The sequence below is a fragment of the Arachis duranensis genome, chromosome 6, assembly GCF_000817695.3.
Source record: "Arachis duranensis cultivar V14167 chromosome 6, aradu.V14167.gnm2.J7QH, whole genome shotgun sequence".
Lineage (NCBI taxonomy): Eukaryota > Viridiplantae > Streptophyta > Magnoliopsida > Fabales > Fabaceae > Arachis > Arachis duranensis.
In genome coordinates, this window is record NC_029777.3 from 7,925,749 (window position 1) to 7,941,981 (window position 16,233).

Genomic DNA, 16,233 nt, shown 5'->3' on the forward strand with positions numbered 1-16,233 from the left:
ATTAACGTATTTTATCATAATTAAATATTGATTTGATATAATTATAATGAAAACTTTTTCTAAAATAATATAATCATATATTATTTATGAGACAATTATAATGCAATTAAAGATATTATTATATCATAATGTCTACTTACTATATTAATATAATATCAAAAGATACATGTTTCATTATTTTTTATAGATAAAATCGGTTTTTATTGGCAACTAAATTGTGCTTAGGACAACGAAAAATTATATATTTAGGTAGAGTTTTTTTTTGTCAAATATAATGAAAATACCAATAAAAAAATAAAGAATAAAAATAAACTTAAATAATATACTTGACACCAGTTTATTTTATTAATTATTAAATTATTTAAAAATAGTACATCCACAAAAAATAATCATAATATATAAATTGAGGCAATAATTTAAAATTCTCTAATTATAATTTAATCAAATACTAATATTAAAACCAAAATTACTTAAACAATATTGAATCTATTCTAGTCTTTAGTCATGTATAGTATAAAGTCATTCTCGTAACGACAACCAACTGAAATAATATCGTAAGTATCAACATTTAAAATTCGTACAAATTTAAAATTAATAGTACATCAACAGAGTTAAAAACACAACGAAAAGGATGACAAAAGTATTGAGAGTTTGGGACATTTATTTTGTAGCTCACAATAAAAATCTGAGGACACTTGCTGCAATAAGAGCAATTAAAAAAAAAGAAAAAGAAAAACAAAATCTGAATTTGAACCAAATTGACCAATTTAGGATGGTGAATCTAACGAGAAATTATAAATTGACCAATTTAGGATGTGAATCTAATGAGAAATTATGCAACCAAACAATTATAATAATTTGATAAAAAAGGAGGATGAGTAAATTATAAATGTTAGATAATTAAAATTATTGATAAGTAGTTTAATAACGATCTACTTAATTTTAATTATTTTAATTATAAAAATAAATTACAAATGTTAGATAATTAAAATTATTGATAAATAGTTTAATAATGCATTAATAATTAAAATATCACAACTGATATTACAATTTTAATCGAATAATTAAAATTATAATAATCTACTCATCCTCCTTTAACCACATTCCATTAGGTTGGTCATAATAGGTGAGTAGATCCAACCATCCTTCGGTAAAGTAGAGACTATTGCCTCTTCTTTGAACGCTTACATCCATGTAGTTGGAACTCGAATCAGTGAAGACAACTCAATGATGTATTTCATGGATGTGATGCATTGTAAACGATTGTGGCAAAAGACAATCGAACTGAAACATTAAACGATAAGAATAATTTAGAGCAACAATAAATAAAAAATTATCAAAAGAATAATATAATATAATGAGTATATGAAAAATATTATAAAAAATTATAAATTGTATCTTAAAAGGATCAACTTCAATAAAAAATGAAGAATACATTCTTATTCTATGAAGTAGTAAAAAATATTAAATATAGAATTATGTGCTAACTCTCAAATTTAGATTGATGTACGATAGGAAAACACTATTTATAGACCTTAGTAAAACAAAAATAAATATGTAAATTAATTACTATTAAGGCAATTTGTTATTATGTACAGTAATTACGCATTATAATTGATAAGTAGTTTAATAGTGCATTAAATATTGATTTGATATAATTATAATGAAGATATGTTCTTAAATTAGTATAATTATATATTATTCATTAAATATTAAATATAATATAATAATATAATTATAATAAATAATTTAGAATAGATGAAAAATTTTATTCGTTTTGGAGGGAAAACAGACTCACGAGAGAGTGACACGTCACCCTTATTAGTTGGGGGAAAATCCAGTTTTAATATATTAAGTAGATAAAAATGTTAACCCATATTCGATCTTGCATTAAGATTCCTAAAAGATAGTTTTGCTTTTTTGTAATTAAAAAAAAAGAAATATTTAATTAGTTATAGATTCGCTCTACATTTGGGTCAAATTTGTCATAATGGGCAACAAACGTTTTTCTTAAGAGCATGTCCACCTATGTTTGGAGCAATCTTATAGGGTTTGTAAATTTATCATATTTATCAATAGTTAATTAGTAATATTTAAAGGTGTTGACTAAAAGATATAGTATTAGGTTATTAAAATATTAAATTATTAATTAAAATTTAAAAATATTGACTAATATAAATCAAGATTTCTGATCCTTAAATTTTTATAATGTGTTTTTGCATACTTTAAAACATATCTCTATCAAATTAGCCTATACATCCACAAAAATTTTATCCAAACTTTTTCAATATCTCTAAAACAAGTATTATCAGTTCTATTAATATATTTCATGGACTACTACCAACTTAAATGTTAAAATCTTTTGTAGGTACCTCCAACCTTATAAAAAGTCCACCATCTTCTCTTGTGTATTTAATCTAGTTCATATCCAGAGTAGCTCAACCACAACATTATTAATATGTGTTTGAAATACTTTTAAAACATTTGTTAAAAAAAACTAAAATTTTATTAATAATTATTCTAAAGAGACCAAATAATGGTTTCTAACTTTTACAACTTGAAAAAAAACCTTGAATTTGCTTTTAATATGAGTAATGCACTTATGCACATATATTAATATATATTAAAATCAACTACTAAAATTAATCATTAATATAAAATATATATTAAAATATAGATACATATTAAAAATAATCAAACCATATCATTTTTGCATTAATTATTCTAATGTTGGTAAACACGTGTAGGAATTTAACCGGAAAGGACGCTGACATTGTTCTGTTGTTTGTCACACGGTCTTTGAGTTCACACCAAATTATTCTCTTTTCTTCGTTGACAAGAGTAGGTATGCAAAGCTGTGAAAACAACTAGTGAATTATTTGACTCTATTGGTTATTATCGATGATGATCTGTTAGATGATATGTGGATTTGTTTGCTTAGTTTTAGCTTGATGTTCTTTTACTCTGTTGGTTATTGCTTGATCTTTTGTATGTACTTTGCTCTAAGGATTCTGTGTTAAGCTATTTTAATTTTTTGTTTTTTTTTTAATTATCTTTTCTTCAAGATCATATAACAGCACTACACAATAATTTTTCAAAGTCTTTTCAAATGAATCCGTGTTAATTTCATTCTGTTTTCCTCATTTCCTTGTATTTTGTTCATGTTTCTTTTTGTCTAGTGTTTGCTTGGGACCAACCCCACCGGCGTTGACAGAACCTTAAATTCATATCCATTTGTTATTGGATAAGCTAATAAATCATGCACTACCAAACAACTAATTAATTAATTAATTCTTAATAGCAATCCTAAACAACTAGCGGGATTCTAATAATAATATTTGCATATATACATGAACGGACGGAAAATTCCAATGCATGTTCATTTTAAACACTTAATCAAATATTTCCCAATATTCGGTTGTAGATATTGTCAACGTTTCATGACAGCCACGACGCCGGCATCTACTTAATTAGGCAAACACACCTACTAATCATTGTAATTAATGACTAATAAGACAAACTCATCGCATGTATATAGCTCCCTATATAAGGAACCCAACTATACCCCATGAATCTCACCCCAAATATCCATATCCACGTTCACATAATTCGCATTATATTCTTCTAGCATTTTCTTTGCTTCCAATTATACCAATGGAATTATCATTATTCAAGAATAATAATAACACATTGTACCCTCTTATTAGAATTTATGTTTTCCTATTTCAGCTTTCTTTGTTTGCATCCTTGTCCATAGCAGCATATAAAAATGGAGCTTATGTTCCAACAGAAACGGTTTGCAACTCCACCATGTACCCTTCTTACTGCAAATCAGTTCTTGCTAATCAAAACGGCAATATCTATGACTATTGCCGCGTTTCAGTTAAAAAATCTTTATCGCAATCTAGAAAGTTCTTGAACGCCGTCAACTCTTATCTTCAACAAGGTGGAAATTCTTACTCTCAAACCACAATCCGCGCTCTCCAAGATTGCAAATTCCTCGCCGAACTCAACTTGGAGTTCTTGTCAAACACTCTTGACACGGTTCAAAAAGCCGGTGATGTTCTTCCCGCCGGTGAAGCTGATGATTATCACACAGTGCTCAGTGCCGTTTTGACAAACCAACAAACATGTTTGGGTGGATTGCAAACCACGGCTTCTGATCAGAGAGTCAAAGATGAACTTTCTTCTCTGCTCTCAGAGGATACAAAGCTTAACAGCGTCTCTCTTGCTATGTTCGTTGATGCTTGGATTCCTCAGGAGCAAACTACATCGTGGGAAGAAGAAAGTCATGGCCAGCGTGGCAGAAAACTACTAAGCTTGGAAGACATGGAAGATGTTTCTGTGAAAGATATTGTGGTTGTTAGTAAGGATGGAAGTGGAAACTTCACCACTATCAATGAAGCTATAAAGGCTGCACCCAATAACTCGGTTGCTACCGATGGCTATTTCGTCGTCTTCATCACCGAGGGTGTGTATGAAGAGTACGTATCTATAGACAAGAAGAAGAAGTACTTGATGCTGATTGGAGATGGAATCAATCGGACAGTTATCACTGGTGATCACAATGTTGTTGATGGTTTCACAACCTTCAACTCAGCAACATTTGGTACGTAAGATTATATAAGATTATATATTTTATATTAATTATATTCTAAGCGATTTTGCTAGATAAACAATAACGCTCGTAAACAATACGAATAATAGGTTTTAAAATTGGTCCGATAAGATAAAGACACACTATACTCCTACGAAAATCACAAGTAGAGAAGGGAAGTTATACATTATTTACTAAACTTATTTGTTTCTCTGTACTTTTTCTTAAGAATTATATATATGGGTTTTGCAGCTGTGGTGGCGGAAGGATTTGTAGCAGTCAACATAACATTCCGCAACAGTGCGGGACCAAGCAAGCACCAAGCAGTGGCAGTGAGAAATGGAGCAGATTTGTCCACCTTCTATGGCTGCAGCTTTGAAGGTTACCAAGACACTCTGTACACACATTCCATGAGGCAATTCTACCGTGAATGCGATGTTTACGGCACAGTTGACTTTATATTTGGAAATGCAGCGGTTGTTTTACAAAACTGCAACTTATATCCCCGCCTTCCAATGAGTGGACAATTCAATGCCATCACGGCTCAAGGCCGAACCGATCCGAACCAAAACACTGGCATTTCCATACAGAACGCAACCATTAAAGCCGCCGACGATTTGGCTCCAGTGGTTGGTAGTGTGTCAACCTACCTTGGGCGGCCGTGGAAGGAGTACTCAAGGACAATTTATATTCAGAGTTTTATGGATAGTTTGATAGCTCCAGTTGGGTGGAGTAATTGGAATGGAGATTTTGCACTCAGCACTTTGTACTATGCTGAGTACAATAACATGGGACCTGGTTCAAGCACTGCTAATAGAGTGAATTGGCCTGGCTATCATGTTATCAATGATATTGATGCAGCTAATTTTACTGTCTCCAAATTCTTGGATGGGGATGCTTGGTTGCCTCCCACTAACGTTCCATTCCAGACATCACTGTAAGATATATGTGCTGCAACTTAACATTATTTGTATATTATGATTATCATAGTGGCCATGTTTATTTGTTTTTGTTGATTAATTATTGTAATTGAATTTTAATTTAATCAGGCTTTTGCTGCGTGCCTATTGTAACACTTTTTTCCCTTAAATAAATTCTTAAATTCTTAATCCTCTGTCACAATATATACCTGCCTCACAAATCTATGTTAAACTCTCTTAGTACCAACTACGGTAGACTCACAACTCAAAATCTAAGACTACATACCGCTTAACAGAAAGATCTTGTCACTGCAATCAACTTTTGATTTAGAAGTTATTACAACGGCTAGCTACTTATTTACAAGGCCGATATGATAAAAACGTGGATAAATTAGAACATGACACGTAGATTATATTTTCCATGTCAATAATTAATTTTTTTAAATATATATCATATTAATATTTTTACTAAACAATCCATGTATTAAAAATTTAAAAAATAATTTTTATTTAATGTTACAAAAAGATTTAAATATTTTTTTTATATTGGACAATAATTATCTTAATTCTTTTAATTTAGTCAAAATTCAATTAATTTTAGTTTTGTAATTTTAAAACTAAATTAATTTAAAAATTAAAATTAAAATATATTTCATTATTCATATACATTAAAAGGTGGGCTCGTTTCTAGTGAATCCTAATCTAATCTCTCCTACCCTCATTCATACTAAAAAGAAGAATACATCTGAAAAATTGTACTTCATCATTGTATACCAGTCTACTAATAAAGAGTAACATCATCCCTAATCCCTTATTCGAATAGCAGCAGTCTATCCTCACCCTCTCCCTTCCTCGTAGCCGTGCTCTCTCTCTCCGTCAGTCTTCACGCAGTAGCAACACGCACTAACAGCCGCCTTCTCATTCTTCGTCGTTCTTCTCTCATTCTGAACCAAAAATAAACTGCAACTGATGCCCGTTTTTCTCACCTGGAGGCAGCAATTGATAACCTACAACAACCCAAGAACGCAAACACTTCAACTCATGGTGGTAAATCCTCAAAAATTTGTAGCATCCATGTTGAGTTTCCAAAATTTGATGGTTCTAATGTTCTTTATTGGTTATTTCATACAAAGCAATTTTTGAGTTCTACCAAACCCCGGAAGATTAAAAGGTAAACTTGACATCCATACATTTTAAAAAAGAGGTGGTCCCCTGATTCTAAATGATTCACAAGACATACCTATTTCATTCTTGGCAATTATTGGTTAGAGCTATTGAATCACAATTCGGTCCCTTACCATTTGAGTTTCCAAAGTCTGATTTATTTAAACTCACTCAAGTTGGATTTGTTCACCAATATTATATAAAATTTTCTATTTTGGTAATTCGTTCTTACAGTTTGAGCCCAGATACTATTTTGAATTATTTTATTGGTGGATTAAAACCAAAAATTCAAAGAGAGGTGATAACACAAGGCCCAGGTAATTTGATTCGTGCTAATTCCCTCGCCAAATTATATGAAGATAAAGTTGAGACAAAACCAAGAAATAACAATTGGTCAAACAAAAATTATACACAATCTCGATACACAACTTCCATCACTCAATTAAACACTACTCCTCTCACAAACCTCCCTCCTTTATGAAATTCGCCAATCGCTAAGACACTCGCTAATTAAAGAAATCTTGCCATTAAGAAGAGATGTCCCCAAAAAAAGTACAAAGGCGTAGGGAGAATGCTTTTTATTTCACATGTGATGAGAAATATAGCCTCAACCATAAATGCTCGAATAAACAACTTTTACTCTTGCAAATTAAGGATGAAGCTGATGAAGAAGTGCGACTGACAAAGACTATTATAACTGAAGTTGCTGCTTTACCCGTTGATTCCTTTACAAAAAATGTATAACATCCTGAAGCGTACTAGCCTTACCTCTTAATGCATGCGTTACATGGGAGTATAGGAGAAAAAATTATGAAGTTTAAAGGAACAATACATGGTATGAAGATACATATACTACTTGATAGTGGGAGTTCAAATTGCTTTATGCCCCCCACGAATTGCACAATTTCTTAAGTTACCAAGTTGGCATCAACCTACATACCAAGTGATGGTGGGTAATGGTCACACCATAACTACCATAACTACAAAGGGCTTCATAGCTAATGTGCCAGTGAAAATTCAAGGGAATGATCTTAATATTCATGTATTCTTACTACCTATGACTTCATTGATTTGGTTTTAGGTGTCTCTTGGCTCCAGCAATTAGGAACACATGCAGCAAATTATACTCATATGTTACATTACTATGACTAAGGAAAGTTAGTTACTTTGAGAAGGTTGCAAACTTTCGAACCAATAACTACACAACTACATCATTTCAGGAGGCTATGCATGACAAATGCAATTGAAGAAATGTATACATTAGAAGCTGCTCCAATTGTTGAAGACCCAAAATTTCTAAATTTTCTAGAGGATATAGAACCAGAGATGCAATCATTGTTGCAATCTTATAACTTTGTATTTGCTAAGCCAACCAGACTTCCCCTAGAGAGAGCATTCAATCACCGCATCCCATTGATTGATAGTTCGAAACCTATCAAATCTAGACCATACAGACAACCGCATAGCCAGAAAATATAGATAGAGATGATGGTAAAAAAATACTGCAAGAAGGGGTCATATAGCCTAGTAATAGTCCTTTTGCATCACCAATTATTTTGGTGAAGAAAAAGGATGGGACATGATGATTCTGTATAGATTACAGATCAAGCTCTGAATGCAATCACAATAAAAGATAAGTTCCTTATGTCAACAGTTGATGAACTCCTTGATGAACTCCATGGCTCTAAATTCTTTTCGAAGTTGAATTTTAAGATCTAGGTACCATCAGATTTTAGTGCAACTAGAAGAGACACAAAACAACTTTCAAGACTCACCAAGGACTATATGAATGGCTGGTAATGCCATTTGGGTTAATAAATGCGCCAGCAACCTTCCAAGCACTAATAAACTCAGTCTTTGAACAGGTTCTATGAAAATTTGTGTTAGTTTTTTTTATTATGATATATTAGTTTATAGCTCAACATGGACAACTCACTTATGGCACTTAGAAATTGTGCTACAATTACTTAAAGAAAACCAATTGTTTGCCAAGTTGTCGAAATACTCTTTTGGTATATGGAGTATTGATTACCTTGGACACATCATATCCGGTAATGGCATAGCCATGAATCGGAATAAAGTTCAGACAGTTATGGAATGGCCAGTTCCTAACAATTTGAAGTAGTTGCGAGCCTTCCTCGGACTTACAAGATATTATAAAAGATTCATTCAGTAATATGCATCTTTGGCAGCTCCATTGACAGATTTATTGAGGAAAGACAATTTTAATTGGTCTAATGCAGCACAAGAAGCTTTTGACAGGTTGAAGAAAGCATTGTCCCTAGGGCCAGTGCTAGCATTACCAGATTTTTCATAGCCTTTTGTGTTGGAAATTGATGCTTCTGGACTTGGTATAGGGGTTGTTCTAAGTCAAGCGGGTCACCCAATTGTGTATTTTTCAAAAAAATTGTCTCCTCGCATGCAAAAATGAGGTGTTTATGTTCGAGAATTATTTGCAGTTACAGAGACACTAGCAAAGTTTAGACATTACCTAATAGGACATAAATTCACAATTAAAACAGATCAACAAAGTTTGAAGCATTTATTAGACTAGTCACTCCAAATGCCGAAACAACAAGCTTGGTTACATAAATTCTTGGGCTATGGTTTCAAAATAGAGTATAAGGTAGAAAAGGAAAATATCCCTGCAGATGTATTATCTCGAACTTGTTACATGCATGGAGCTAACCAACGTGCCAGCTCCTTGAGGAGATTAAGAAGGCTCAAGCTGCAGAACAACAATTACAAAGAATTATTATGGGAAACAAAGATGCAAAGGACATGTCAGTGAGAAGAGGTATGGTATACAAGGGTGATAGATTGGTAGTTCTTACAAAACCTAAATTGATTCAACAAATTTTATATGAATTTCATTTATTTCCGATTGGGGGTCACGCGGGTATTAAGAAGACAGCAACTCATATTGCTAGGAGCTTTTATTGGGATCATATGATGCAAGATATTAAGAAATTTATAACAAATTGTCATATTTGTCAAAAGACTAAGTCACTAAACACATCTCTTGCTGGCTTATTACAATCATTGTCAATACTAGAAAGGGTGTGGGAAGATATAAGCTTGGACTTCATCACAGGTCTGTCGAATTCTTCAAGCTATACAGTAATCCTTGTGGTAGTTGATAGTCAATCAAAATATGCTCACTTTATTCCTATGAGAGACGATTTTAATGCAAAACAAATGGCTAAATTATTCTTCAATTAGGTAGTAAAGTTACATGGCATGTCCTAAATGATGGTTCCTGGCAGAGACAAAATTTTTACCAACAATCTATGGCAGCAATTGTTCAAGTTACAAGGGACAACCTTATCAATATCTTCTGCATATCACCCACAATCTGATGGCCAAATGAAAGCTGTCAACAAAATCTTAGAGATATTCTTCAGAGTTATACATATAAGAACCCAAAGCACTGGTCCAAAGCTTTTGCTTGGGTTTATTTGTGGTATAATTCTATTTGCCAAACAAGTGCAGACATGTCGCCATTTGAAGCGGTTTATGGAAGAAAAGCTCCGACTATTGCCAAATATGCTATGGAAGCAATTGATCCACCACAAGTACAAAAAATGCTATTAGACAAAGACCACATTCTACAACAATTAAAAACAAACTTGGACAAAACTCAAAATAGTATGAAAATATTAGCAGATAAACAGAAACAGATAAGAAGTTTGCAGAAGGAGAGTTTGTCTTGATTAAGCTTCAACCTTATAAACAACACTCGGTGCAGTTGAGGAAAAATAAAAAATTGAGCCTAAGGTATTTTAGACCATTTCAGATTTTCAAAAGGGTTGGCAAAGTTGCTTACAAAGTGGAACTACCACCAGGATCTAAGGTAGTATTTGAAAGAGAGACAGAGACTGAAATAAGTAGGGGTGAGCATAAGTCGGGTTGGTTCGAGTTTAAGGTTAAATTTGAACCGAACCAATTGAATTAGAATTGGTTTAGTTTGGTTTGGATTTACATTTTTGTGTGTGTATCCGAACCAAACCAAACCGATTAAAAACGAATTGGTTCGGTTCGGATAATTGGATACTTGATGAAGAAAAAATTCATAAGAAAAAATAAAAAAATAAAATTTTTATCTTAAAAATTCTGTAAGTACAATAAACATGTAACACTAATAGAAATAATCCAAACATGTTAAACACCAACTACATTAGAAACTAAACACATTAAAATCCAAACATATTAATCACTAAAGATATTAAATTCTAAACATATTAAAAGGCATATATATTTTTTAAATTTTTATTTTTTTATTTAATTAATATATGATCGGATCTACGGGTTGGTTCGGGTTCCGCACCCCCAAAACTGTTACCCGAACCAATTGCTAGAGAGAGTCGTTGGTTTGGTTCGAGTTGGACCCGATTATCTGTCAATTTAATTGATTCAGTTTGGGTTCGGACGGGAAATCGGGTACCTGCAACCCGTGCTCACCCCTAGAAATAAGTCTCAGTATTGTGTTTGGTATAAAATGGGAGACAAAGAGTAAAATAAGAATGAAATTCTAATTTAATTTGTACCAAAGAGTAAAGTTAGAATTATTAATTGAAATACGAGTATTTTAGATATAAAATGTTATTAAAATTTCAATTTTCGTCTCTAAAAATTCCAGTCCCCTCTGTCTCCACTTTTTGGAGGTACGAAATACTAAAATTTTGGAGACAGAAACTGAAATTTTAGTACGAGTCTTTGAACTAACAAATATGATACTGAATCTCAGTCTCCCAATCTCCGTCTCAGTATCTCAAAACAAACACTACCTAAGATACATCTAATTTTTCATGTTTCCAGGAAGAAATTTCAGGAAAATCCTTCAGCCTAGTATATTCCTTTACCAATTCTCTCTAAAACACAAGGACCGTTACTGTAATCAATTGCTATATTAGTTAAGAGAATTGTTGGAAATGGTTCAAATGAGGTTATACAATTACTAATTCAATTGGAAGGCATATCTGAATTTGAAGCCACATGGGAGAACTATGATTTGCTGTAATGTTGTAATACCAAAGACTATTGGAGTCATTTCACCCATGGACATAGGTGAAAGAAAAGAGAAATGGGCTGAAAATTCAGATTACGTGGCAAAAAGTGATGAAAATGAAAATAATGGAAAGAGTTACAGACAAAAAAAGGTCAATTCTCAATTGAGGGATTATGTGATTGAAAACCCTTTTTTTGAAAGAAAAAGCTCAACACAACATGTGGAGCAAGAAAAACAACAAACAGAAATAACCACCAGTCAAAAGAAGAAAGCTATGCAAAGAACACTAATTAATATTCCCTGTCATCTTCGACATTGCCATCAACAAACAGAAGGTATCCACACCTAACCACTCCTTATAGTTCATGAAGGACTGATGGATAATATTGTCAACCCCTTTTCCTTTATTCTGAAAAATCCTTCTATTCCTTTCTAGCCAAATGTTCCAAATAATCGAACAGAAACATATCATCCACCTCTTGCGCTCCTGCTTACTAGTTGATAGCTCAGTCCAACTTTGAAAATATTCGTTAAGCGTCCTTGGACATGACCATTGCCTTCTAACAAATGACAACCATACACACCAAACCTGCCAAGAAAAATCACAACCAAGAAACAAGTGGTGATCATATTCAACACTTTGGTTACATAACACACATACAACATCTTCTTGATTAACCACTCCCAACCGACTCAGTCTCTCCTTCGTATTGATCCTTCCAGTCAAGACAAACTAGACAAACAATTCAACTCTTGGTGGGACTAGACCTTTCCAAACCGACTTAGTAAAGCTGTAACTCGCTATTCCCTCCGACATTATTTCCACCTACAACACCTGCATAAAAGAGATAGGAGAAAATACACCTTGTTTATTAAATTTTCACACAACGTTATCCTATTTGTTATGTGCAATTTTGACTAGTCTTGAAGTTTCATGCAACTGGTTCACTATGTCCAACTCCTATTGGTAAAGCTCTCGCCTCCATTGGAAGTTCCATCTCCACTCTAACCCGTCCCAGAACCCACAATCCCCTATAACAGATCCTCTTTGATTTGAAACTGAGAAAAGCCTTGGAAATAGGTCTTTCAAAGAACCTCCACGCAGCCATACATCCTCCCAAAATCGAGTTCCTCTCCCATCACCAATCTCCATATACAACCCATTAATTATCTTCTGTCTTACTTGTTGATCTTTGAACTGTATATGGCAAATATCCTTTCATGCCCCTCCCCCCTCGAGTAGGTAGCACCTGGGATGACAGCATCACATTGGGTTCATATTTTTATAAGAGAACACCACCTTCTTCTATAAGGGGCAATCCTCCTTCGAAAAATGCCACCACTACTTAAAAAGAAGGGTTGTTTTACGCACCATAGCATCTTCGATGGCTAACCCACCAAACTTTTTGGGAGCCTGCACCACCTCCCACCTGACCATAGCCATACCATTCCTACCATCCTTCTTACTCCATAGAAATCTTCTCTATAAGGAAATCAGTTTCTCTGCAATAGCCTTCGATATTTTATACAAACTCAAATAATAGACAGTGAGGCTGTTCAACACAGATTTAATAAGCACCAGCTTATATGCTTTATTGAGAACCTTGGCATATTAATGCACATAATGAAAGTAGGGCATAATAAATAATCGAACAAAGTTTATAAAAAGGCATGTATTCTCGACCTAAAGGGATATGAATAACATAATGACATAATTTAAAGGATCATATTTTTAATGCACATAATGAAAATAGGACACATTAAATAATTAAACAAAATTTATAAAAAGACTTATACTCTTGGCTTAAAAGACTTGTAAGATAGTAGTAACAATTATAGGAATAATATTCATCATGAAATATAGAAAATATGCATGTACTCTTGATTAAAAAAAAGTTTAAACAATAATAGTTTTGCATATGGAAAAAATTTTGATGACAAACATGATGTACATGTGTAAAGGAAAGAAAAAGGAAAACAATGTCATAAGACACAACCATGATAACATGATAAGAACAACATAGATGGTAAATAATAATAAAGTAGAGCATAACGCATGCCAAACATAAAAGTAACAAAAACATAATTCTCTACTTTTTTTTTTCTAACGCCTCTTTATTGACTATGAGGTTGACTCTTATATTTGCACACACAGAATATTTTTGTAGGAAGAGAAGAGGGAAGATTAGTGTTTGAGAGGAGTGATTTTCTACCTATCGGTGTACTCCTATTTATATACTTTTGGTGGTAGGTGTGGTTAGCATATTTTTAAATTCAAAAGAATGGTGATTAGATTCCTATCCGTAATTTAAAATTCTAAACCTATCTCCTAACTGATTTTTAAATTTCAAAAAATCAAATTTTCTAGAAAGGGTGAGGGGCGGTTGTTATACTATACATTACTCTCTTAAACTTGCAAACTAACTCCTTACCAGCACTTGAGACAAATCCTTCCGATTATCTTATATAGACATCTTCTTCCAAATCTCTATTAAGGAAGACCGTTTTCACATCCATTTGATACAATTCCGTATCAAAATATGCTACCAATGTCATAATGATACGAAGAGAGTCTTTCTTTAAAATAGGAAAAAAAATTTTCTATAGTCATCGCTTTTTCTTTGAGTAAACACTTTAACAACAAGTAAAGCCTTGTAGTGCTCAATATTATCTAATTAGTCCTTCTTAGTCTTAAAGATTTATTTACAGTCAATGGCCTTTTTTCCATTAGGCAATTTTACAATATTCGAGACTTGGTTATCAATCATAGAATTCATTTCATCCTTTATCTAATCTAGCCATAAATTAAAATTACCACTTTCTATTGCTTATGAAAATGTTGTTGGGTCTTTTTTAACACAAACATCATAGTCAGACTCGACAAGATACACTACATAGTCACTAGAAATTGTAGGCTTTTTTATTCTAGTTGGTCTTCTTAATGTTGCATCATCAATTTCTTATAGAGGTTGTGGCATCATAAGTTCTCCCTCTTCTTAAGATTGTTCTTGAACAATATATTCTTAAACAACATTTTCATTATGAAGAATTTGATCCTCCACTATATAATCTACTAGAATATTATCTTCAAGAGGTGGAACATTAATAATAGGTTGTTCTACAATAACCCTGTCTGTATGGGCATTGTATTGAACAATTATTCTTGTACATGAAGATGTTTGACAAATATTGTTATTCTCAACAATCTAAGGGAACAATTTCTCTCACTTTTTACATCATGCTCTAAAAATCTTATATTTCTAGATTCAATTATTTTACTTGAATGAGAAGGACAATAAAATCTGTAACCCTTAAACTTTTCTGCATAACCTATAAAATAAGCATTTATCATCTTTGGGTCCAACTTCCTTTCTTGTTGATTATAAACCCGAACTTCAGCAGAATAACATCAAATGTTATATGATTCAAATTAGATTTCTAACTTTTTCATAGTTCAAATGGCATTTTAGCAACTACCTTAGTTAGGACTCTATTTAATGTATACACAGTTGTCTTAAGGACTTTATTCCACAAAGATAAAGAAGGATTGGAGTTGGTAAGCATACTCCTTATCATATCTAACAAAATTCTATTTCTTCTTTCAGTTATATCATTTTAATCTGGTGTGCCAGATATGGTGTATTATATCACAATACAATGCTTTTGAAGATATTTTGCAAATGGACCATATGTTTGTCCACTTTCAGTATATCTTCTATAGAGTTCTCCACCTTTATCTGATCTTACGATCTCAATTTATTTTTCACATTGTTTCTCTACTTTAATTTTATAAATTTTAAAAGTTTCTAATACCTCATATTTGTTATGAAACATATAGAGATACATATATCATGAATAATCATCAATAAAGGAGATGAAGTATTTCTGACCACTACTTGAGGATATATCAGGACAACATATGTCAGTGTGAATTATTTTTAATATATCAGAACTCTTTTTAGCACTTTTTTTAGACTTTTTGGTTTGCTTGCCCTGAATGCAATCCGCACAAGTATCAAAATCAGTAAAGTCTAGAGGTTCAAGAACACCATCACTTACTAATTTTTTCATTCTCCCAATGGAGATGTGTCCTAACCTACAGTGCCACAATATGAAGGATTTTTTATTCATAATATTACTATGCATAACCACTAAACCTCATAGAACATTATTAGCTAAATAAACTTTGAATAAATCACCAATTAAAGTACTACGTCCAATAATATTAGAATTTTTAATAATGTCAATAGCATCATCGTAAAAATTTATACATAATCCTTGTTTTAAAAGCTTAGATAAAGAAAGGGTTAAGTACAATTTTGGTCCCTAAGATAGAGACTGAAAATTTTTTTTGTTCCTGACTTTTTTGCCTACAAAATGGTCCCTATGGTTTAACTTAATTTTAAAATTTTCCTTTTTACCAAAATTTTAATTTTTATATTATTCTTAATTAAAAAAATATTAAAAAAAGAAAAAAAAGAAAAACATGTTAAAGGCTGGGAAACAGGAGAAGGGTTAATCATGCTGGGGGAGGTGGGTTTTTA

The 16,233-nt window shown here is 32.3% G+C and overlaps 1 protein-coding gene across 1 annotated transcript; it reads left to right on the top strand.

The window, feature by feature from the left end:
- Positions 1-3,593: 3,593 nt before the first annotated feature.
- LOC107492469 (probable pectinesterase/pectinesterase inhibitor 41) lies at positions 3,594-5,706 on the top strand. Its single transcript, XM_016113496.3, has 2 exons — positions 3,594-4,609; positions 4,850-5,706. The coding sequence occupies exons 1-2, from the start codon at positions 3,655-3,657 to the stop codon at positions 5,536-5,538; spliced, it is 1,644 nt and encodes a 547-aa protein (XP_015968982.1). The 5' UTR covers positions 3,594-3,654; the 3' UTR covers positions 5,539-5,706.
- Positions 5,707-16,233: the final 10,527 nt, after the last annotated feature.